The 22599-nt window shown below is 41.7% G+C and overlaps 4 protein-coding genes across 6 annotated transcripts; 1 reads left to right on the top strand and 3 right to left on the bottom strand.

Moving 5' to 3' along the window:
• Positions 1-774: 774 nt before the first annotated feature.
• Positions 775-4749, bottom strand: LOC135542140 (bcl-2-like protein 1). Its single transcript, XM_064968840.1, has 3 exons — positions 4611-4749; positions 1789-2458; positions 775-1546 (listed from the first exon to the last, which is right to left on the bottom strand). Exons 2-3 carry the CDS (start codon positions 2302-2304, stop codon positions 1403-1405), a joined length of 660 nt encoding a protein of 219 aa, XP_064824912.1. The 5' UTR covers positions 2305-2458; positions 4611-4749; the 3' UTR covers positions 775-1402.
• A 354-nt stretch (positions 4750-5103) lies between these two features.
• Positions 5104-12128, bottom strand: LOC135542139 (activity-dependent neuroprotective protein a-like). Its single transcript, XM_064968839.1, has 4 exons — positions 11778-12128; positions 8483-8599; positions 8174-8266; positions 5104-7965 (listed from the first exon to the last, which is right to left on the bottom strand). Exons 2-4 carry the CDS (start codon positions 8588-8590, stop codon positions 5710-5712), a joined length of 2457 nt encoding a protein of 818 aa, XP_064824911.1. The 5' UTR covers positions 8591-8599; positions 11778-12128; the 3' UTR covers positions 5104-5709.
• Positions 12129-15726: 3598 nt separating this feature from the next.
• Positions 15727-19655, bottom strand: LOC135542138 (DEP domain-containing mTOR-interacting protein-like). 3 transcript variants are annotated; one of them, XM_064968837.1, is made up of 9 exons: positions 18807-19655; positions 18303-18481; positions 17923-18046; positions 17494-17672; positions 17132-17344; positions 16851-16988; positions 16499-16569; positions 16289-16393; positions 15727-16192 (listed from the first exon to the last, which is right to left on the bottom strand). In XM_064968837.1, exons 1-9 carry the CDS (start codon positions 18890-18892, stop codon positions 16067-16069), a joined length of 1221 nt encoding a protein of 406 aa, XP_064824909.1. In that variant the 5' UTR covers positions 18893-19655; the 3' UTR covers positions 15727-16066. The 3 variants fall into 3 exon arrangements, with proteins under 3 accessions (XP_064824909.1, XP_064824908.1, XP_064824910.1); XM_064968836.1 differs by having other exon boundaries at positions 16851-16991; positions 18807-19654; XM_064968838.1 differs by lacking the exon at positions 16851-16988 and having other exon boundaries at positions 18807-19654.
• Positions 19656-20146: 491 nt separating this feature from the next.
• LOC135542137 (transcription factor MafB-like) lies at positions 20147-22209 on the top strand. Its single transcript, XM_064968835.1, has one exon. It carries the CDS (start codon positions 20442-20444, stop codon positions 21423-21425), a length of 984 nt encoding a protein of 327 aa, XP_064824907.1. The 5' UTR covers positions 20147-20441; the 3' UTR covers positions 21426-22209.
• The last annotated feature ends 390 nt before the right edge of the window (positions 22210-22599 follow it).

The raw sequence follows: 22599 nt of genomic DNA, 5'->3' as shown, positions 1-22599 counted from the left end.
ATGACGAGTAAGAGTTAGATTCTCTGAGAAGCTGGTGAGTTTCCATAATTTATTTCCTTAACTGGCTTTATCCGCTGGTGTGGCTAGCTATAGTTTGCGGAAAAGGCAACAAATGACAGGGAGAGATTAGCAACCACAGGCTGGGTCCAGCCTGCTCAATATAGTCCTTCCAGATCTGTCATGTCTATTCCATTCAGACTTTCAGCCTTCTTCTTTGAGAAGTCATCTCGTTGTGTGTTTTTAATATCGTAGGCGCCAAAAGAATAGATTCAGTAGTGTGTTATTATCTGGAAATACCTACAAGTTTATCAACCTATGTATGTGCTCTTGAAGTCAACTAAATTGTGTAGGATGAGAACAGGAAATATACATTATTTACAACTACATACTATAGATTCAAGTATGAAATTCAAAGGGATGTGCAAAGGTAGCAGGACTAGGATTCCAAGCCAAGTTGGATGTTTCACTGCCATCAGTGTTGTAAGCCATTTCCAAACTCTACTAGCAAAGAGCTTCGAGAGACAATGTGACATTAGCAGTATTTTTAGAGATACACTCTTCAGATCAACACTCTGTGAAACAGGACAAGGTATTCCTGATATGTTGCAGAGTTGAGGCTGAAAAATAGTCACTCCAGAAACTGTATTTGTTGAGCACATGCACCCCCTAATGGCATATGAGAATACAGCGTGGCCAATCTGAATGTATCACTTACTCTGTGTTCTTACTCTCTGTGTTGTACTATTATCAGTGAATCACATAAAACAAAAACACTTAAAACATGAATATGTTTTATTATTTAGTGCATGCCTGAAACTTCAGCACAGCAAGGAAGGAACGGAACACTTAAAGAAAATGTCAAATGAAAACAGGTTTGGTTTAACTTCTTGGAGCACACTAAATAAAAACAATATTTTAGAATCTTCAATGTTATGTCAAGTGTCATTTTGGAAAGAATGTATGCAGTTGGTCCTAGGGTATACAGGGTAACACACAAACCTAAAAACACAAAAACAATCTATCACACAAGCTGTATTTTTCCCATTCACTCTTAGCTTATCAGGTCCATTTAAAGCATCTCTAGTCTTGAACGCAACACCCTTTACCAACGTAAAGAAAATAAAATAAAACCAACAATATGAAAAATATCATAAAATGTTATTATATGTATCACTTTTAAAATGTAAAAAGAAGGGCGCAGGAGAGGAGACGTGAGTAGTAAAACAGCTCACCAAGCTACATATTGATTGCCCAAAAACAGCAATATCCAGGGCTACTAATCAGGTTTCTGTCAGTGCACAAGCAGACTGGGCTTATGTAAACAAACTATTCAGTTCTATTTTCATTGATTTTGCGTTTATATGTGCTGGGGGTAAAGTAGATGTCGCTCCTATTCCACCACTCACTGGCATTTCTTCATGATGAGAGTGCCGACCAGTACTCCTGAAAGCAGCATCACCCCAACTAGCAGCCATTTTTTTAAGCTCTCCTGGGACCGTCGGACGTCTGCAGCTGCATCTCTGCCGAAGATCTCCGCAAAACGGTCCTTTCAGGGAACAGAGAGAGGAAGATAAATACAGTTAACTATGTGTTACTCATCAGTGTACCCCAATACCCCTCTGTAGCTTCTCCTTTTAGGGTAGTCGATCATGGTATCCTCAATTTCACAGAGAGTGGGTGCAGCAAACGAGGCACACACACACCATAGTGTTGACAATGAGAATGTATTACAAAATTCCATAACAAGGATATAGAATGTGTGGGTGTATAATATCAGCTCAAACCTACCCATCCTCCTTGGCTCTGGATCCAGGGCTGAATATGGTTGTCCAGGTAGGTGGCCATCCAGTCTGCGATGCGCGTCACCAGGTGGCTCATATCCTTCTCAACACACTCAACGCACAGGGCCCCGCCAAAAGCAAACAGGCCCACCACGCGACCCCAGTTGACCCCGTCCCTGAACACTTCGTCCATCACACTCTCAAAGCTGTGGTAGGCTGTGGCAGGGGTGATGTGGAGCTGGGAGCAGAGGTCACTGAAGGCGCGGGTGTAACGCAGCTCAAACTCATCCACTGAGTCCCGTAGTGCTGCTTTCACCGCCTCAATTCCCCCTTGTGCAGAGGAAGGCATACCCAAATTGCTTCTGCCATTCCTGTTATTCCCCAAAGACCCATTTGCAATGGCTTCATCCCCCTCAGTCCGTCCACTTGCACCCTCCAGCACCAACTGACAACATGGATAATTTCTCTGGGACAGTTTATAGCTTATAAAAAACACCACCAGTTCCCTGTTACTGTAAGACATATTTTCCACCTTCTATGCACCCTCTTTATCCATTGACTCTACACTATTTGGAATCGCAGGGCTCTCCTGCCATACCTAACACTGTAACTGGGATGTCTGGAATGAAGGCTTGCGCTCTGGCAGTTTCCTCTGGGCTGCAACAAGTAATCACACCCTGGAAGAAGAAAAAAACCACACACAAATTCTCAGATGCAGAACACATGAAAACACTGTGGATTCCATTGGTCATTGTCATTAAGAATGAAACTCTCTGCCCCAGCAGCATCACAATCACCTAGAAATAATGTAAATCAATGTTATGATCTACTAGTCCTTACATAAACCAATATAGAAAGTCTTGCTAAATCCAGGTCTGTTGGGTAAGGTAGAAAAAACAACATGCATCTCCAAATAAGCTGCTGACACATATGAAACTAATTACTCAATTAATACCATTGATGTCACGTAGCAAGCTAGCTGTTTTTGTTAACTAAATGCAGTGGAGGCTCCTTACATGAAGAAGGCGAGGACCAGCCTCATCAGTGTTAAAAAAATTTAAAAATCTAAATTTTTTGATAAAACTACACTAAATATATTTACATGTCACCAAATAATTGAATAAAACACTGTTTTGCAATGAAGGACTACAATAGCCTGAAAAGCATTCTGTAGGGTAGCACCACAATGTACACAGAGGGCAGCTAGTTTCCATCATCCTCTGGCTACACTGACTTCAATACAAACCCCAGGAGGCTCATGGTTCTCACCCCCTTCCATAGACGTACACAGTAATTATGAGACCTTCCGGAGGATGTCCTCCAACCTATCAGAGCTCTTGCAGCATGACCTGACATGTTCCAACCAATCAAAGAATAAGATAATTAATCTAATACTGAAAGCATAAGCTACAGCTAGCTAGCATTGCAGTGCATGAAATGTTGTGAGAAAAACAATAGTTTAAAAGTGAACTAATTCATTTCTTCCCAACTGAATGAGAAGCAAGAGAGAGAGGGAGCTATACATTTTGTTGTATTTTTTTCACTTTCACTTACTTAGCTAGCAAATGCAGCTAGTAAGCATCCCTCTGTTTGGGTAGTCTAAACTATGTTAGCTCGCTGTGTCTATCCAACACTGGAACTCTTCTAAGTCAAGGTAAACGTTTGGTTTTGTTTATTTATTGCTACCGGGGCCCACTGGTGTAACTGCTAGCTAAACTGCTTCCTGACTGTACACTCACTGTACTGCATGATTGTAGCGGGTTTACTAACAAGTTAGTTCCATTAGCTATGTTGACTATGACATTGGCTAATATGGTGACAACAATGTAGGCTGTGTGTAGCGGTTAGCAGTTATGATATGAAGGCTTGGCTTGGAAAAGTATTTTCACCTGGTCACAGGCAGCTGATTGTGCACTGAAGTCCACACATGAAGAGAAAATGTGAGAGGAGGATGTGGCTGCTTTTAAAGTGAACTGTGTTTGGTCAGAGGTGTATTAATTTAGCCGAATCTGTTGAAAAATGTTTCTTAAACGGAACAAAACGGGAATAAACATCACTGCATTTGTCAAATATAAACTCTCGATTGCAACTGGACTAATGATTACACCTTAGATCAGCCTGATGCGGGCACGTGTGCAAGACCGTATTGAACGTGTCACTGTCACCTTGATTACTCACATTTCTCTCAACCTACGTTGTAAACTTTCATTCATAGGCTAGGTTGTAGCAACCTCATGATGGGTATATGGAAAATTCGAGTATCATGTAGTAGCCGGAACCTATCGATGTTACATTGAGCAGGGTGAATGGAATACGAATGGAAGTCGTCCAATATGCTGTAATAGTAATAAGGCCATACTCATTTTAAAACGGCACTGACCGCAACAGATCTAAAGCGTTTAATTTCCACCAAACAATACGCTTTCTTCGCTAGATAAAATGAAACGGTTAATATAGCTATTGTTTACATTATGGCACGTTTGACAAGTTGCATAACCTAGCTACTAGTAACAAATTATCAAATTGTGTTTGCTTTCCTGCTGCGCAATAGCCATATAAATGGATTTCACAGCTCAAAAACAAACGTATTGAGATCAAGTTAATATCACCTGGAGTAAAAGTGACAACCAAGCAATAATTTCTCAATACGGTATGCATAAAATAAGTGAATATATGTAGCTAAGTTATACGTATAAATTAGCATCGTTGCTAGCAAGCTAGAAATGACAGCTTCATATATTGCTTAGCTACACACTGTACAAGCTTCCGATCTCCATAGTAATATTTTATAACCCAATCATTAAAAATACCATGGTCTGTCATACTTACAATTGCAACTAAGACTGAAGCACCTTTCAAGGGAGAGGTATCGATTTTTTCAAAGGTGGATTCGTTTTTGTGCATAAAGGCATATAGAATATCGACATATTTGCAGCAGCGAAAAGGCCATTAATGCACGTTGGCCATTGGCCAGTTCTCTCAAGTAGATCGGATGTTCCGCCTTTTCACAAAATTAACAACCAATCAGACGAGGCACAGCGGAAGTTGAGACCTGTGTTCAAAATGACACAGTGCAGATATTCTGTGTTCTGATATTTATATCAATGTAAAAAAAAATATATATTTATATCAATGTATTCCCTCAGATTCTGTACAAATATTTATCTTTATAAATCATTTACTTACCCTTTCATTGAGGGTATATTACTCCAAACATTTAATGAAAATGTAACAAACATTTTTACTTTAATAAATGAATTGTGCAATGGAATATATTTGCATAACAGAAGGGCACAATGACATGATACTAGTGTTGGTCAAATGAGAAGGTTAATTGCAAACAGCTTTATTAAACAAAAGTGAACATAGGCATACATATTACCCTGCTATCTCTAAAATGTAAATGACAATAATACATCATATGGGTGGACAACCCATATGCCTATATGAAGAGTGAACGTTTTTTTTATTACACTTAAGACTGTGACATTAGTCTGAATGTATGCATAATCTAATGTAGGCCTACTAAATATGTACAATGTTACAGCCAATATTAGTTACAGACGCCATACATTTTATTTTGCACCATTGTTTAGCTCACTTCAGCAAACGTTTATCTGGAGCCAGAAGTTAAGTTTGTTTCTATACTTGTGTAGTTCCTAATTCATAAGTCATTGTTCTTTACTTAAACTGCACATCCCACTGACTTTATGAAGTCTTCATTTGTCCTGTCAGTCTCTCATACTTTCCTATAACTGAATAATTGTAGTGTGCAATGATTACCTGCACCAAACCCCCGTTATACTTTGTGTACTGCAGGTCTTTTAGACTTCTCATTTTGATGTCTCATGTTATCAAACCAAGGCACCTTCTCTCTTGAAGGCCCATCAATGCTTGGAGTTCTCTCTTCTGGCAGGTTTGATTTCTCTTAAGATGTGACATCCACAGATTTGTGTGTGTCAACTTCCCCATTCTTAACAGAACAGTCCTCTTGTTCTGACTCACTATCAGACGAGTCAATTGATATGGGTTCTGTCACTTCTGTGTAAGTACTTAGCTTGAGGGTACAGTTAATTGTCTCGCATCGTTTGCTTTGGTCTGTGTTAAGTGTCGGCCTAGACTTAAAGGCTTTCTCCACTGAGGTGACAGGGAGCTTGGTTTTCTCCTCAAAGTCCATGTCATGCTTCAGTCCCTTGAGTGCCTGCATGTCAAAGCCAAGTAGCACTTTCAATTTCCTGGTCTCACAGTCCCTCTCACATGACCTCCTTCGGTGAGCGAAGTGACTGGCAATGTCAGACTTCCAGAGCCACAGGCTTGCAGACAGCTTCTCTTCTTCCTGTGAGGTTAGATAGGGACGACGATTGAAATAGGCTGAGAGGAAGGCTTTTCGTGCCTCATAGGTCTTGTGCTCATAGCTTCTGGGGTCCAACACTAGATCCACAGCCTCCCCTGGCTTGTCCATTGGGTAATATCCAACATCATTGTTAATCTTCATCCTCTTGGAGTCAGACATGGTTTGGGTGGGTAGCTGACGCTTTAAGAACCCTGCACCAGAAGAGTTGAGTGTTAAGGCAGACTTTGGTCCCGGACCCTTCTGGGCCCTGCCCACAGCTCGGCACTGCACAAGATGCAGAGTGATCGTGGAGGCCACCATGTTGCTGGTGTAGACACCCAAACAGTGGATGCACTTGTACGTCAACTTCTTCTCCACAGGGTGCATCGTCTGAAGCACTTGGTGTCGTTCCCTCAGATGCTGTGCCAATGCATCAGAGATGGGACCCTTGAGGATGGTGAAACACAGTGGGCATAGGGTCTTGCCAACCTCATTGCTGCCTAATACAGTGGCTTGACTTCTGGCAAGCATGTCATTCTTTTTTTCTGGCATCTTTGAAGGCAGACTCTTCACTGGAGCAAGGAAGCTGTTTTGAGCATGGGAAGCCATAGACTGCTCCTGGGCAGCTACAGGTTCCTTCATGTTATAGGTTATAACAATAAGCTGTATGATCTTGTTCTTAGCCTGCCCAATTGTGAGGTCAAAGGTTAGCGGGGAGGCAGCTGGAGGACCAACAAAGTCATCTGGGTGAGCCTGACCCACATGATCCAGCATTTTCTCCACATTATTGAAGCTGGCATGACACTGTGGGCAGGTGAGCCCATGGATCAGCATGTGGTTAAGCAACGTGTCACTTGGCAGATAACGGTTGCAAAGCAAACACTTACTGGTGAAGTTGTGGATCTTCATGATGAACTTTGCAATTGCCCATACCTTCTTAGCCTTGTGTGCCTTCTCAAAATGAGCACTGTACAGGTTTTCAGGGAAGAGCTCATTGCAGACCGTGCATATCTTCCATTTCTGTGTTTGGGATGTAAGACTAGCGTTAGCACCAGAAACCTGCTTTCCTGAGGGTGACGTTAAGTTATTGGATAAGGAGGCTCTGCCTTCTCCCAACCCACTATGGCCAGGAATGGTCAAACGCTGGCCAGCAATAGAGGACTGACTGGTCATATTCTTCAGTCCAGAAGGCCCCTGCTTTTGATGGGCCCCCACCATATGGCTAACCTGTTCAGACGTCAGAGTACGACCCCCAGTCACCACAGAACCCTTCTGGGTCATACCATAGCTTTGGGGTCTAGACACCACAACATTAGCATGTCCAATCATGGTTGTCACCTGAGAGCCAATGCGCTCATGATATTCAATGACATGCTGCACTAACGCCTCATAGCTACGGGTGGAGAACTGACAACGCTTACAGAGGATGTTGTTACCATTGACAGCATTGGCTCCATTTTTGACTGATGTTTCTGAGACCATGGCAACATAGGGTGAGACCACATGCTGGAAGTGCTCCCTGTAGATGTGCCTTCGCACAACATTGTACAGAGGGTCCCGGTAGGTACACTTCTTGCAATAGTACATTGCCCTCTCCACCTTGTTATTTGCGCCCATAGCAGCCCCCTGGTAGGCACCCAGACCCTGACGCACCGCACTGGATATGTGGAAGACCTTGACATGAGTTTCCATAGTCTTCTTGCTCGCAGTGAAAGTGCAGTAAGGGCAGTTCAGCAGGATGCGGCTCTCAAAGTTGTTCCTGTGGACATTTCGAAAGTGGTTCTTGTAGCCTGAGTAGTACTTGGAAGAGAAATGGCACTCTGTGCAGCAGAAAGGCTTTGACCGGTACTCCTGTAAGACACAAATACCCAGGAGAGTTTAAGAATGGGACACTGCACCAAAAAAATGGTAAATTGTTTTGTTAATGATTGCTCCTTCATCCAAAACTAGTTTGATTTATGATTGTGACAAACAAAGAAGCACTATAATCATTACAAGCCCCAAAATAAGTGGTAATTGAATAACCAATCTTTTAAATTGACTAGTGCGAGTGATTTACCTGTGTTTTGGAGAATGACGGATCCCATGAACAAAGTTCCAGGCAGACAGTATTCTTCACATAGTTCTCATCTGGGCAAAATTCTTTGAGGTCCTATGTGAGAGGGAAGAGCAATTTGATCAGAAATCACAAAACTGTATGCTGGATCATGTCAAATTGGAATACATGCCTATTCATTTCTACCACCACAATGGTTGAGAGCACAAGTGACTACAAAATTATAAATGAAACACACAGAAGTCACAGACACACTTCAACCAAAACCTTAGTGATAGGTAAAATCTATGAAAAATAAACATTTAAGCTCACCTCTGCTTGCTCCTTGCAGTACTCCAGTCCAATGTCACTAAGTGCCTTCTTCACCTGTTTCCTTGCTCTTCGTATGCTAGTGAGGTTGTTCACAGGGAGTTGATACATCTTTCCTGTCTGCAAGAAGAATAAATCAGGGAGAATTCTATTAGTACTCATGTCAAACCTATATGGCCTACATCGTTACAGTTGATGGTTAGCTAGCTAGTGAATTTTAGCTATATTCGCATAGACATGACATCAGTCAAAACAAGACATGGTATCAAGAATAAGATAAAAATAGCTGAAATGAGCTACCTACGATTCCCTGCATAGCAGCTTCTTGTCATTGTTGCTAGCAATCTGGCCACCCAGAATCACAACACACAGACTTTTGCCACATTGAATTGCGCGCATCGTTTGTGACGTTGTCAGCTAACCAATCTATAACAATTTTCTTACATTAATTTATGAATATGATTTTGTTGTTGTTGATTCGGCACATTTTCCTATAAATTGTCGAACATAATAGACTCCAGTCTACAGGCATATCAAAGTTGCAGAGTGGGATCTCAGCTAGTTAAAAATTATAACATGGCACACATAGTAGGCAATGCAAGTTTTAGATTGGTTAGTCTAGCGAGTTATCTATACTAGTAGTATTAATGGGCAAACCAACCAGGCCCTTACAGCACAGCACGTGCCCATGGGCTCTGACCTCCAGGGGGAACCCATTGATTTTGATAGTCACTCTCAGATATCATTAACATAGCATAAGTCATGGCAAAATGTGAAGTCCCGTTAACACTTGACTTGTGAGGGGGGGGTCGTAGAGCAAAAAGTAACACCATTGTGATTGTCAGAGTCTCCCCTTTCCATAGAGTGGTCAAAAAAAATGTATAGGCCAAACCGTTCATACGCTACAGACATTTTTGTGAGAAGAAGCTTGGCTACCTTCGACCGCAGATGTGGAAAACAGACATAGGCGGATGCGGCGGACTGAGACACAGGCCACTCAAAAAACTGATCTCTCGAACTTAAACTGACTGATTTTGATGGGGATATTTAATCATTTACTTAAACTAGCACGGAACCCAAACAGGTTGTGCGCGTGCGCCATCATGCATGAATGTATTTTGTCCACCAACACCAAACGCGATCACAACACGCAGGTTCAAATATCAAACAAACTCTGAACCAATTACATTAATTTGGGCACAGGTCGAAAAGCATTAAACATTTATGGCAATTTAGCTAGCTCGCACTTGTTAGCTAATTTGTCCTATTTAGCTAGCTTTCTGTGGCTAGCTAATTTGTCCTGGGATATAAACATTGAGTTGTTATTTTACCTGAAATGCACAAGGTCCTCTACTCCGACAATTAATCCACACACAAAACGGTCAACCGGATGAAATAATTGAATAATATAGATTTCTAAATGTATTTTGCAACGCTCGCGGTGTAGTCAGCTTGTTAAGGATTAAAACTGCAGAAAGGTCTCTCCGCCCCATAACAAAATTAGTAGAATTGCTTGAAATGTGTTATAAAATGTACAAATTATCCACCCCATGGAAAAATGTGTGATATTGCAGGAAATTAACGTTAAAATGTACATTTCTGTCTACACTGTCAAGAGGGGGCCACTTTTTTAAATTTATTTAAAGGGCCCACTTAGGGCACCCAAAAAGCTAGAGCCGGCCCTGCTTACAGATTAAACATTATGAAGTTTTTAAAGCCTCTTTGATGTAAGGTCCCCTTTTCAGCCTGTGAAATCTGAAACCACTTGAAGCTGGGGTGTCCCTCCTAACATTTAATTTTCTTTTCAACTCCTGGCTGAATCCTACATCACCAACAAAGCATATACCTGCAATCCTTACATCGTAGCGCAGCAAGAGAGTGTGGTTTTATCGTGGTAGCACATTCAGAAATCAAATTATAGCCATTACTCTAAAATAATTCATACACGTTAAACAAAAAAACACTGTCAAAGACAGAAAAGATTAATATGAGATGAAAGTCGAGTTCCGGAAGACAAGCTAAAGCTCTTTGAATCGTTCACAGCTATCGGGGGTATACATTTTGATTAAGAGACATTTATAAAATATGCACATTTTGTTTATGCATTATTTAGAAAGTATACAAGTCATTTCAAGCCTTATTCATACAGTTTTGTTGAATAGGAATTAAATATCATATTTTCATCATATTTGTACTGGGTACTTGAGCTTCTGTCCTCAAAGGTGACTACACCTCAGCAATGTATAACTATTTTTTATCAGAAAGGTGAGATTTTAACCTTTGAGTATGCAGCATTACTAGTTATTGTTTATGGCCCTCTCATGATAAATAATTACTTTTGAGGATATTGTAGAGGACATTTCGATTACATTTAGTTACCTTTAACTGGTTTAAAGGAGCCCTGGGTAAGGCCAAAATGTAATAAACATACCAACTAATTATCTCGCAATTAAGCTTTTAGATTCCATGTCAAATATATGTCTATGGATTACATTTCATGGACATCCTCAAAAATATTTTTTATGCCCATGTTTCGTATAAAATCACTGATGCCTTAGCTATGAAGTTAGTTATGATTATTTGCAGTTGAAAATCATAGCTAAATCACAAGAAAGCCGCATGGATGGCACAGAAGTGATGGGACTTCAGTTCTGGCACAACATTATTTATTTTCAACATATATTTTGGCCTAGCTAACTAGGTTGTGATGTCGTGACTACAGCAAGCTAAACGTGGTAATAATGGTAGCGTTCAGTCAAAGATTTTGAGACGACTATCTAGCTAACGTTAAATTAGCTAGCTAACTTGGCTTAGTTGTGCCTGCAAGTTAGGCTTTTGAACTTATGGTACTTAAACTAGCTATATTGTTAACAGTAAAGCTAGCGACTATTTCCAAATGTCAGTGCACTGAAAAGCCTGGGTAGTATATAGCTAACGTTAGCTATTGTTACCGTGAAAACGCATCATTTTTAGCAAGCATAGAAGCCAGCTAACGTTAGATCTCTGGTGTTGGTAAGCTTGCTAACCACGATGGTTATTTAGAAAACGTTGTTAAACACAATACATGACTGTAAACTGAAGTAGAAAATACACATCATGGATGCTAGTTACTATTTAACTTACTTGCTAGCTGACGTCTGGGGTTAAGCTTAGTAGAAAGCGAGCTGGCTAGCATGCAGTAGTTAGCCAACGTCCAGCCGATCAGTTAGCTAGCGTAGCCATGCATGTTTGTCAGCTAGCTAATGTTAGCTAGCTAATTATAAATCACATTTTGGGTCTTTCCTCCAACCAATCTTACCTGGGATGTCTCCGAACCCGACCACAAAACAACTGGGAGCCCAAATGCTAGTTTACAAGTAACGTTAGCTCGCTAGCTGGCCAACGATTGAATCCAACTCAATGATGCAGTTGTTGTTCGTCCTCGCCAAGCCGGTGTTGCTGCTTAGCTAGCTAGCCGAATCTCTGTGCCATCTGCAATATGTTAGATTACTTTCTAACAGGCAAAATATTTGTGATACACGCTAGTGCGTATTAGATAAAATACATTGGACTGTTACAATAGACTCTGATAATCATCAATAAATCCTTCCCTCCTGAATGTTCCCAACTAACCCCAACCAAATCAACAATACAATCCAAAATGGCGAGGAGAAAAAGACGGAAGTGAATGTTTGGGGATGAGAAGTTTTTAATTTACGATTTTTTTTTAACATACGTGCTTTCTTTAGCACTGAGTATGTAATTGTTTCAAAGGTCACAACAATGATCCTTACGTGTATAATTAAGGAAAGTTTCATTGGAAGTATGTTTTACTTGAACTGGACCCACCCACATAATCCAGGATATGTGGGCCCATGGAATACTACTGCCTTTTTGATATATACTGAACAAAAATATAAACTCAACATGCAACAATTTCAAAGATTTTACAGAGTTACAGTTCATATAAGGAAAACAGTCAATTGAAATAAATCCATTAGGCTCCAATCTAAGGATTTCACATGACTGGGAATACAGATATGCATCTGTTGGTCACAGATGTATATAAAAAAAAGTAGGGGCGACACGTGGATCAGAAAACCAGTCAGTATCTGGTGTGACCACCATGCAGAGCGACACATCTCCTCTGAGTTGATCAGGCTCTTGATTGTGACCTGTGGAATGTTGTCCCACTCCTCGTCAATGGCTGTGCAAAGTTGCTGGATATTGTTGTGAACTGGAACACGCTGTCATACACGTTGATCCAGAGCATCCACATCAAATCAAAATCTATTGGTCACATACACATGGTTAGCAGATGTTAATGCGAGTGTAGCGCAATGCTTGTGCTTCTAGTTCCGACAGTGCAGTAATATCTAAAAAGTAATCTTACAATTCCCCAACAACTACCTAATACACACAAATCTAAAGAGGTGAATGAGAATATAAATATAAATATATGGATGAGCGATGGCCACACTGTCCTTGATTATCTTTTTGGCCTTCCTGTGACATCTGGTGTTGTAGGTGTCATGGAGGGCAGGTAGTTTGCCACCGGTGATATGTTGTGCAGACCGCACCACCCTCTGGAGAGCCTTGCAGTTGAGGGCGGTGCAGTTGCCGTACCAGGCAGTGATACAGCCCGACAGGATGCTCTCGATTGTGCATCTGTAAAAGTTTGTCAGGGTTTTGGGTGACAAGCCACATTTCTTCAGCCTCCTGAGGGTAAAGAGGCAATGTTGCACCTTCTTCACCACACTGTCTGGGTGGGTGGACCATTTCAATTTGTCCGTGATATGAACGCCGAAGAACTTAAAACTTTGCACCTTCTCCACTGCTGTCCCTTCGATATAAATAGGGGGGTGCTCCCTCTGCTGTTTCCTTTGTTTTGTTGATGTTGATTGAGAGGTTGTTTTCCTGACACCACACTCCGAGTGCCCTCACCTCCTCCCTGTAGGCTGTCTTGTCATTGTTAGTAATCAAGCCCACTACTGTTGTGTCATCTGCAAACTTGATGATTGAGTTGGAGGCGTGCATGGCCACGCAGTCGTGGGTGAACAGGGACTACATTAGGGGGCTGAGAACACACCCTTGTGGGGTCATAGTGTTGAGGGTCATCAAAGTGGAGATGTTGTTTCCTACCTTCACCACCTGGGGTCGGCCCGTTAGAAACTACAGGACCCAATTGCACAGGGCGAGGTCGAGACCCAGGACCAGCCTGATGATGAGCTTGGAGGGTACTATGGTGTTGAATGCTGAGCTGTAGTCAATGAACAGCATTCTTACATAGGTATTCCTCTTGTCCAGATGGGATAGGGCAGTGTGCAGTTTGCTGGCGATTGCATCATCTATTGACCTGTTGGGGGCGGTATGCAAACTGAAGTGGGTCTAGGGTGACCGGTAAGGTGAAGGTGATATGATCCTAGACTTGTCTCTCAAAGCACTTCATGATGACAGAAGTGAGTGCTACGGGGCGGTAGTCATTTAGTTCTGTTATCTTTGCCTTCTTGGGTACAGGAACAATGGTGGCCATCTTGACGCATGTGGGGACAGCAGACTGGGATAGGGAGCAATTGAATATGTCCATAAATACACCTGCCAGCTAACATCCCAAACAGGTCTGGCCATGGAAGAACCGGGACATTGTCAGCTTCCAGTAATTGTGTACAGATCCTTGCGACATGGTGCCGTGCATTATCATGCTGCGACAGCCTATAGGGATGAGGTCAGACACCTGGCAGTGTGGTGCCAGGACAACAACCTCTCCCTCAATGTGAGCAAGACAAAGGAGCTGATCATGGACTACACGAAAAGGCTGGCCAAACAGGCCCCCATTAACATTGAAGGAGCTGTAGTGGAGCGGGTCGAGAGCTTCAAGTTCCTTGGTGTCCACATCACCAACAAACTATCATCCAAACACACAAAGACAGTTGTGAAGAGGGCACGACAACACCTTTCCCCCTCAAGAGACTGAAAAGATTTGGCATGTGTCCCCTGATCCTCAAAATGTTCTACAGCTGCACCACCGAGAGCATCCTGACCAGTCGCATCACCGCTTAGTATGGCAACTGCTCGGCATTTGACCGTAAGGCGCTACAGAGCATAGTGTGTACGGCCCAGTACATCACTGGGGCCAAGCTTCCTGCCATCCAGGACCTATATACTAGGCGGTGTCAGAGGAAAGCCCAAAAAATTGTCAGAGACTCCAGTCACCCAAGTCATAGACTGTTTTAAGTCTATGGCAAAAAGGCTCCTTAACAGCTTCTACCCACAAGCCATAACACTGCTGAACAATTAATCAAATGGCCACAGACTATTTACACCCCCCCCCTCCATTTGTTTTGTACACTGCTGCTACTTGCTGTTTATTATCTATGCATTGTCACTTCACCCCTACCTCCATGTACAAATTACCTCGACTAACCTCTACCCCTGCACATTGACTCGGTACCGGTACCCCCTGTATATAGCCTCTTATTTTATTGCGTTACTTTTTATATATTTTTTTAACTTTTGTTTATTTGCTAAATATTTTCTTAACTCTTTCTTGAACTGCACTGTTGGTTAAGGGCTTGTAAGTAAGTATTTCACGGTAAGGTCTACACTTGTTGTATTCGGCACTTGTGACAAATAAAGTTTGATTTGAAACATGAGGTGATGGCGGTGGATGAATGGCACAACAATGGGCATTAGGATCTTGTCACGATTCTCTGTGCATTCAAATTGCCATCGATAAAATGCAATTGTATGTGTTGTCCGTAGCATATGCCTGCCCATACCATAACCCCACCGCACCATGGGGCACTCGGTTTCCAACATTGACATAAGCAAACGGCTCATCCACAAGACGCCATACACGTGGTCTGTGGATGTGAGGCCGGTTGGACGCCCAGCCAAATTCTCTAAAACAATGTTGTTGGAGGCTTATGGTAGAGAAATTAACATTCAATTGCACATTTTAGTGTGGCCTTTTATTGTCCCCAGCACAAGGTGCACCTGTGTAATGATCATGCTGTTGAATCAGTTTCTTGATATGCCACACCTGTCAGGTGGATGGATTATATTGGCAAAGGAGAATATGGAACATTTCTGTGATCTTTTGTTTCAGCTCATATAGCCTTGTTTATATTTTTCTCCAGTATAGTTTTGGCAGGCACTGCCAATTTCTCTCTAGGCTAGCTACTGAAGCTAAATCATGAATAGACGTAATAATATTTGACAGGCTGAATCTACAACTCAGCTATCCAGAGCTCAACAACAAAGCCATGCACTGGGATCATTTTTATTTCAAGACTCCTAAGAAATTGGAAGTAGTTTACAGATCTTTTGTAGGCTACAAGGGTTGGGTTTAGACAGGCATCCTAATTCTAATATTTTTAAGTAATTGATCATTTGACGAATTAGATCTGCGCTGGAAAAACTCTGATGTGAAAAGATCTGATTTTACTGGTCAAAAGACCAATTAGTGGATAAGAACATCATTGGGCTGCCTGTCTAAATGCAGCCAAAGATACCACAACTTTCCCATTTGGCACACAGCACACAATAGTTGAGTTAGTTCAGGAGATTTTGGAGGCTGATTTTGGAAGATTTTGAAGGGACTCCAAGTCACCCCAGTGGTTCCATGACCTCCAACACAACAGTGTGAGGTCCGGTCATCACCAACCTGGTGACCTGGCGGTAATCCAGGTGAAGAACGCTCCGCCCATTCACCTGGCACACAAACTGACGCACCTAGGCATTAGAAGTAGAAGTACAGGAGAATGTCATGATAAACACATATACATATATTACTGTGTGTGTAACTATTTTTGTATGTGTTTGTGTTACCTTAACCCCTGCAGCAGCAGCAGGGCTTCCAGGATCGACTGCCTGCACGTAAACTGGAGCCACACCTCTGATCACAAAGCCCCAGCCCACTGCATCTCCCATCACCTGAGATGCAAAACACTGGTATGAGGGGGCTAAAACATATTTACTTCCCCAATAGAGACAAGACTAGAAAGAGTTAGGACATACAGTATATTGGCCATAGCTCACCGTCAACACTCTCTTGATGAAGGGTGCACCAGGGGACAGTAGTTCCTCACATGTTACATTCCTTTTAAGCACTGTCAAAACCAATGTAGAGTTTTCTTTTCGGTGTTTAAATACATGATTTTATCAATAGCATTGCTAAACCATGTTGACCTCTGGGAGACTTGGCAGGTCAGAAAAAGTAGGCGCTCTTGCTCAATATTAACTATTTTTAAATGTTGTTATACTTTTCGGTTAAAACATTATGTTTTGCCCTTAATGGCCTTCATCAGAGACTAACTGCTTAGGGAGACTACATCTTTGTAAGCCTGAACAGAACTAATTATGTCAAAAAAGAACAGAGGGACGATCTGACCTGATTTTGGATTGCATCTCACCACTGGGGCAGAGGAGAGTGTGGCAGGGGGTAAATATCCACTAGCATGTAGCTGCAGAGAGTTCAAATTGGCCTGATGCACATTGGGTATCATCTTCAATGGTTTATTGGGCTGCACTGCTATGAGAGGTCAGACATAAATGCATGCATGTATGCATAAACAGCTCATCCACTGTGTCACAACAGTATAGGCAACCTTGGAAGAAATGTGCATATGAAGTATTTTAGAGCTCTTGCTTTGTTTTTATGTTTGCATTTACCAGATTGAAAACCAATGCTTTCCTCTTGTGGGGGGATCTTGGGCAGGACAAAGGGACTGTCAGCATGGTTGTCCTCCAGTGCATGCACTGATGCACCTTCCTTTTTGTCTCGATCAGTTTCATTCAAGAGCTCAGACAGGTGGCGCCGGCGGCGAAAATTGATGCAGAACTGATACAGTAATCTACTGTCAAAGAAGTCGTACTTCCTTGACACTAATGGGAATTGGGAAGAGGAGAGAGGAAAAGCATCGTACTAATTTTCTGATAGAAGTAATTTGAGTAGGCGATCAACTGCGAGAGGCTATGGAAACAGTATTACCTCCAATGTTATCAGCCAAAGGTTAAAAGGTAACATAACTCACCATGCTGAATGATGCCATGCTCTAGCAAAGCACGGCAGAACTCCAAACCCTGGCGCCTACTCTCCGTCTCTCCATTCTGTAACAACCAGTCCATCAACTGGCAGCCAGGGATGGAGCGCTGGTATGCAACACCCTGCTCCTCCCTTAGTTGCAGAATGGAGTCTCTGCCTGTTATTAGACTGCAAAAAACAGACACACAAATCAGGTCACATCCATTTTGCACTCCAGAGACAGAATGAATGGAACAATTACACACAAACTTCTGTATACAGTTGGTAAAGTTTCAAGTTTCAGTCTGTAATCACCATAACTAGCACATACTGAGAACATAATACAGATGATGTGGTTCCCCTAAGATGGGTTTGACCTCAGCAAGGGCACTTGTTCCTAACAGATAGACACCCCCAGGGTGAACGAAGTAGTTCTTACTGCTCATACAATCGTTGTCCTCGGATGAAGACCTTCACCTCGGTGTTAAATGGAAATGTGCCATCATCCTTACGGAAACGGTACAGCAATTTTGCATCCTTGAATATAGGGTGCTTGTCACAAACTAAAGAGATCAGAGTGGAAGAGAGACAAAGGAAACGTCCTGAGAGTGTCTTCATATTGTCCTACTTTATGGTTCAGCATTTTGGATCTCCCATATAAATTATCAATGTTAGTTTCTTGGCAAAGCTCTTATGCTCTTGTGAGAAACTGCATTATAGGAGTTGGATATGCACTTTGTCCTGTGACAGGGCTATAAGCTCTTGGAAAAGCTACTATGCATTTTATATCCCCCGAGGAATGTTGTTGTGGTGCCCTACCATGGTGCACAATGTCATGGTCCATCAGGTGTTGCATGAGGCAGACCGCTGTGGCCTGATCGGGAGCTTCCTTGTTGCTGATCAACCAGTCTGTAAGCTCTTTGGCTACAAAGCAGTTGGGGTAAGTGCGCAGATGGTACCGTCGATCCTTGATCAGTTTTCCATCATGCAGCCTCAACCTTGCAGTGAGGTAAAATGTTGAATAAAGCAGCTATAACTACTATAAGTAGACAAGGGCACATTAAGAAATATATTCAAACATGAATTGAATTACATTTCAGCTGACATCTCTACATGATATATTGTATCCCCTATAATTAAATGTTTACATTAAATTGGAAGGTCAGCTGAAGGAAATATGCAAACTACTATATCTGGAAGGAGCTTGTCGGATTTCCACACAGTACGTTTCAACAGATAGCATAACCATAAAGAAAGCCAATCTCTCTCTCTCTCTCTCTCTCTCTCTCTCTCTCTCTCTCACACACACTTTCTCTCTCATACCTCAGTTGTTCTCCAGCAATCATAACTTTAGCCTTGTGCAGTCTGGCCATTGATTTTCTGTTTATGCTGCTTCCCATTTTCTCCATGTTCCTTTACTGTCACTGGTCTGAAAAAAACTACTCATTTCATTAGAAGCCTGTATGTTTACCAAATAACCAGTGCCCAGCAGCACCCTCTGACCATGTTGGATGGATGTTATGTATAAACACACACAAACCGAGGGAGAGAAGGCTACAAGAAAGTACAATATGTGATGTGCTGAGAAAATCACAAGCCACCATTATCATACTTACTTGGTATAGGCTACTGTGCATGCCATTTACATTCTTTTGGCAAGGTCACTATAAAAAAGCCAACATTCACATTTTGTTTTAATTTAAAAAGAGCGGGGTAGCTATCAGACAACAAGTTTTCATTCACAGTTCAGTACACACTGAGGGGCAAGAATGAAGTTTTACCTCATATCACCTCAAGGGGTCAGCATAGATCCATGAATAGAACATTTGGTTGCCCATTCTCAGGAGAAACCCCATAGAAATACAGTTATTTAGAATGAACCTATAGCTCTATGATCAAGCCTTTGTGCTTTTCATATAATGTAAGGAGAAATCAAATAATAACACATGCAAGTGGAATATAAACACTTATTGTCAATGGGCTACTCATGGATTAGAGATAGGATAGGCTATTTGTTTATTATGGGTGGTGGTGCATTATTCAAAAAGCACAACAGCTCTATTAGAATTCTTAATTGTCTTTTTGCAGAATGAACTTCCCCTTAAATATAAGCACCGTTGTCCAAATATAACCGTGACGCTTTTGTGTTATTCATATGGAAAGTCATATGGTAATTTAGGGCGACAAATTTTTTATTTACTAGCCCTATTGACTACAATATATATATATATATATATATATATATATATATATATATATATATATATATATATCCCTGGACATATAGCCTACAGAATTAACATAGGCTATTTAATCCTCAGATGTTTTGCATTCCAGCATCAGTTCCTAAATGGTCTTTCAAAATGAACACTTTTAATACATCAATTGGCGAGGGAAAGTGTGAAGGAAAGAGAAACGTATGCACACATTAAATAAAGAAGTAGGCCACAGTAGCCTAGAAAACGTGTACAATATGTCTGCAGGTCTATGTAAAAAAAAAAAATGTGGGCTACATTCTACATTCAACCTCTGCTGGATTGTCAAAACACATACATCAGCTATTATGCAAATTGCCCTTCTCGCCGTCTTTTTATTGGAGAGGAGCATGGAGGTGTAGTCTATATCGTGTGACATCATGCAACGGTTCTTTATGAAGAAAGTGCGCTCGCAAGCATAAACCAGTAGCGCTACACACATGCAGAGAGCTCTTGGCCCCGCCGTGGACTCTGAGCACTTTTCTTCTGTCCGATTAATAGTATGTGTTTCTAAACTTTTCAGTGAAGAGGACGGGTTTCTTTACATTTTTGCGCACGCGTATTTTCACTGTAGATTTCATTTGACGGACTTACTGATTGTATAAAACGTCTTACCAATAGTGCAATTGTTGCAAAAGACTGCATGAGAGAATTGAGTTTTGTGACCCTTGGATGTGGCCAAGATAAATAGATCCAGAAAAGAATGACCGCCGAATCTCATACAAACCTGGGTCTGCCGAAAAACCCTTTGGGTTATGTCAGTGCGTTCGACTTGATGAAGTTCGATGTGAAGAAGGAGACAATGCAGGGGATCGACCGCTCATTCTTTGGGCCGTGCAGCGAGCTCCAGAGACCGGACTCAGTCTCCTCCACCCCGGTCAGCACCCCTTGCAGTTCGGTGCCCTCATCACCGAGTTATAATCCGGGTGAGCAGAGGAACCCTGATGATGATCTTTACTGGACGCCCAGCAGTGGAGGTTATTCTCAGCAAATGTATCCCAACACTTTTGGCCTGACACCTGAGGACGCAGTGGAGGCCCTCATCGGTACCACAGTCCACGGGCACCAACCCTCTCCACACGATCACCAACAGGCTCTCCAATCGGATTTCGAAGGGTACGGGGCGGCACATAACCTCAACGGTCATGCCCAGCAGTACCTTGGACTTAACCGTCAACCCGACGCCCTCTCGGGTCCCCCTGATATGCAAGATATGCACTGCCAAAATCAATATAAGCACGACCTCGACTACTCGGCTCAGCACTCACCCGACTCGCAGCTAAGTGCGCACCACCTCCATCAGCAGAATCGCCACGACAGACGACTCAACGTGGAGAGCGGCTTCTCCGACGACCAGCTGGTGTCTATGTCAGTGAGGGAGCTCAATCGGCACTTGAGGGGTCTGACCAAGGACGACGTGATGCGTCTGAAGCAGAAGCGCCGAACCCTGAAAAACCGCGGTTATGCACAATCCTGCCGCTACAAACGTGTTCAGCTGAAGCACGTTCTGGAGCATGAGAAGACCAGCCTCGTCACACAGGTGGAGCAGTTAAAGAACGAGCTCAACCGGCTGGCACGCGAGAGGGACGCATATAAACTCAAATGCGAGAAATTGACTGGTTCTAATGGTTACCATGAAACTGGGTCTACCAGTGACAATCCTTCCTCGCCCGAATATTTTATGTGAGTTTATTCTTTGTAACAGCCACAAAATCTATTTTACTGATTTTTTTTTATTGATATGCTTATTTGTTTTAACAATATTAATGATTTCATACTAGTTCTTGATGCAAACCTATCATCTAATTCAGCTTTTAAAGTTATTATGATAATAAGTCAGATTTGTAATATTAATCTATAATCAATCATGCATGCTGGACATGTATGGAACTGTCTATTTAGTAGGCCTAAACTTGGCTGTTGTAGGCTACTTTGCCACACACACATCTTCATGAACATACTTGAAATAGTTCCTCTTACTTTTGTTAAATTGAATAACCAGTCTGATTTATGAAATTACATTACATACGAGAATTAGAATATTAATTTTGTCTTCATGTAGGCTACTAGGCCGACTCTCAATCCTGTTTTACATTGATTCATCCACCGAAACACTTGGAAATGGTTTTACTTATTTGTGTTCAGATCTTCACTCAAGTGCTTTTCTGTGATAATTCTATTCTAATAAATATAATGCATACATGGTTGATGATGTATCTATCTCCTTGTGCTGGACATCCTTTTACTCACATTGCATTTTGAGGACCTGGTTCTGCTGGCCAGATGTGGCTTAAAATTGTGTTGTTTTTCTTTCACAGACATTTTTGTTAATTGTTCTAGAAAAAGAGCTAGATTTGTAAAAAAATATTATTGATTTATTATTGCCTGCAAATGACCATTTTTTTGTTACCTATCCAGCCATGTTGAAATCATTTGTCATCTGCTTTAGATCAATAAAGCCATTAATACTTCTTTGTGTTAGTCTGTTGAGTAATTGTTGGATCCACTTATAAACATTTTTCTGGCTCATTTATGTATCCTTTTATTGATTACATGACTAGATTATGGAAGCCAGTGGCTTTAGATTTCGTAAAATTTTCTTTCTCCAGAATATATATTTTTTAGAGACAAAGGTTTGCTTTATGTGGCCATATTGTTTTAACACTTAGCAGTACGATTATTATTTTACTCATGTCTGTATAAAGGAGAAGTGTAGTGCGACAGGCAGACAAAATGTAAAGGAACCAAGTCATCTTGCTTACTTTTAATTAAGCTTATTGATGTGGAAAGAAGGACAGTCATTACAACAAGAAGGAGCTCCATAAAACACCAAATTCAAAGCTGTGACATGTGTTTTATAA

This window comes from Oncorhynchus masou, chromosome 6 (genome assembly GCF_036934945.1).
Source record: "Oncorhynchus masou masou isolate Uvic2021 chromosome 6, UVic_Omas_1.1, whole genome shotgun sequence".
Taxonomy (NCBI): domain Eukaryota; kingdom Metazoa; phylum Chordata; class Actinopteri; order Salmoniformes; family Salmonidae; genus Oncorhynchus; species Oncorhynchus masou.
Note: the sequence above shows the minus strand (reverse complement) of the source record. Positions and strands in the feature narration are given on the sequence as shown.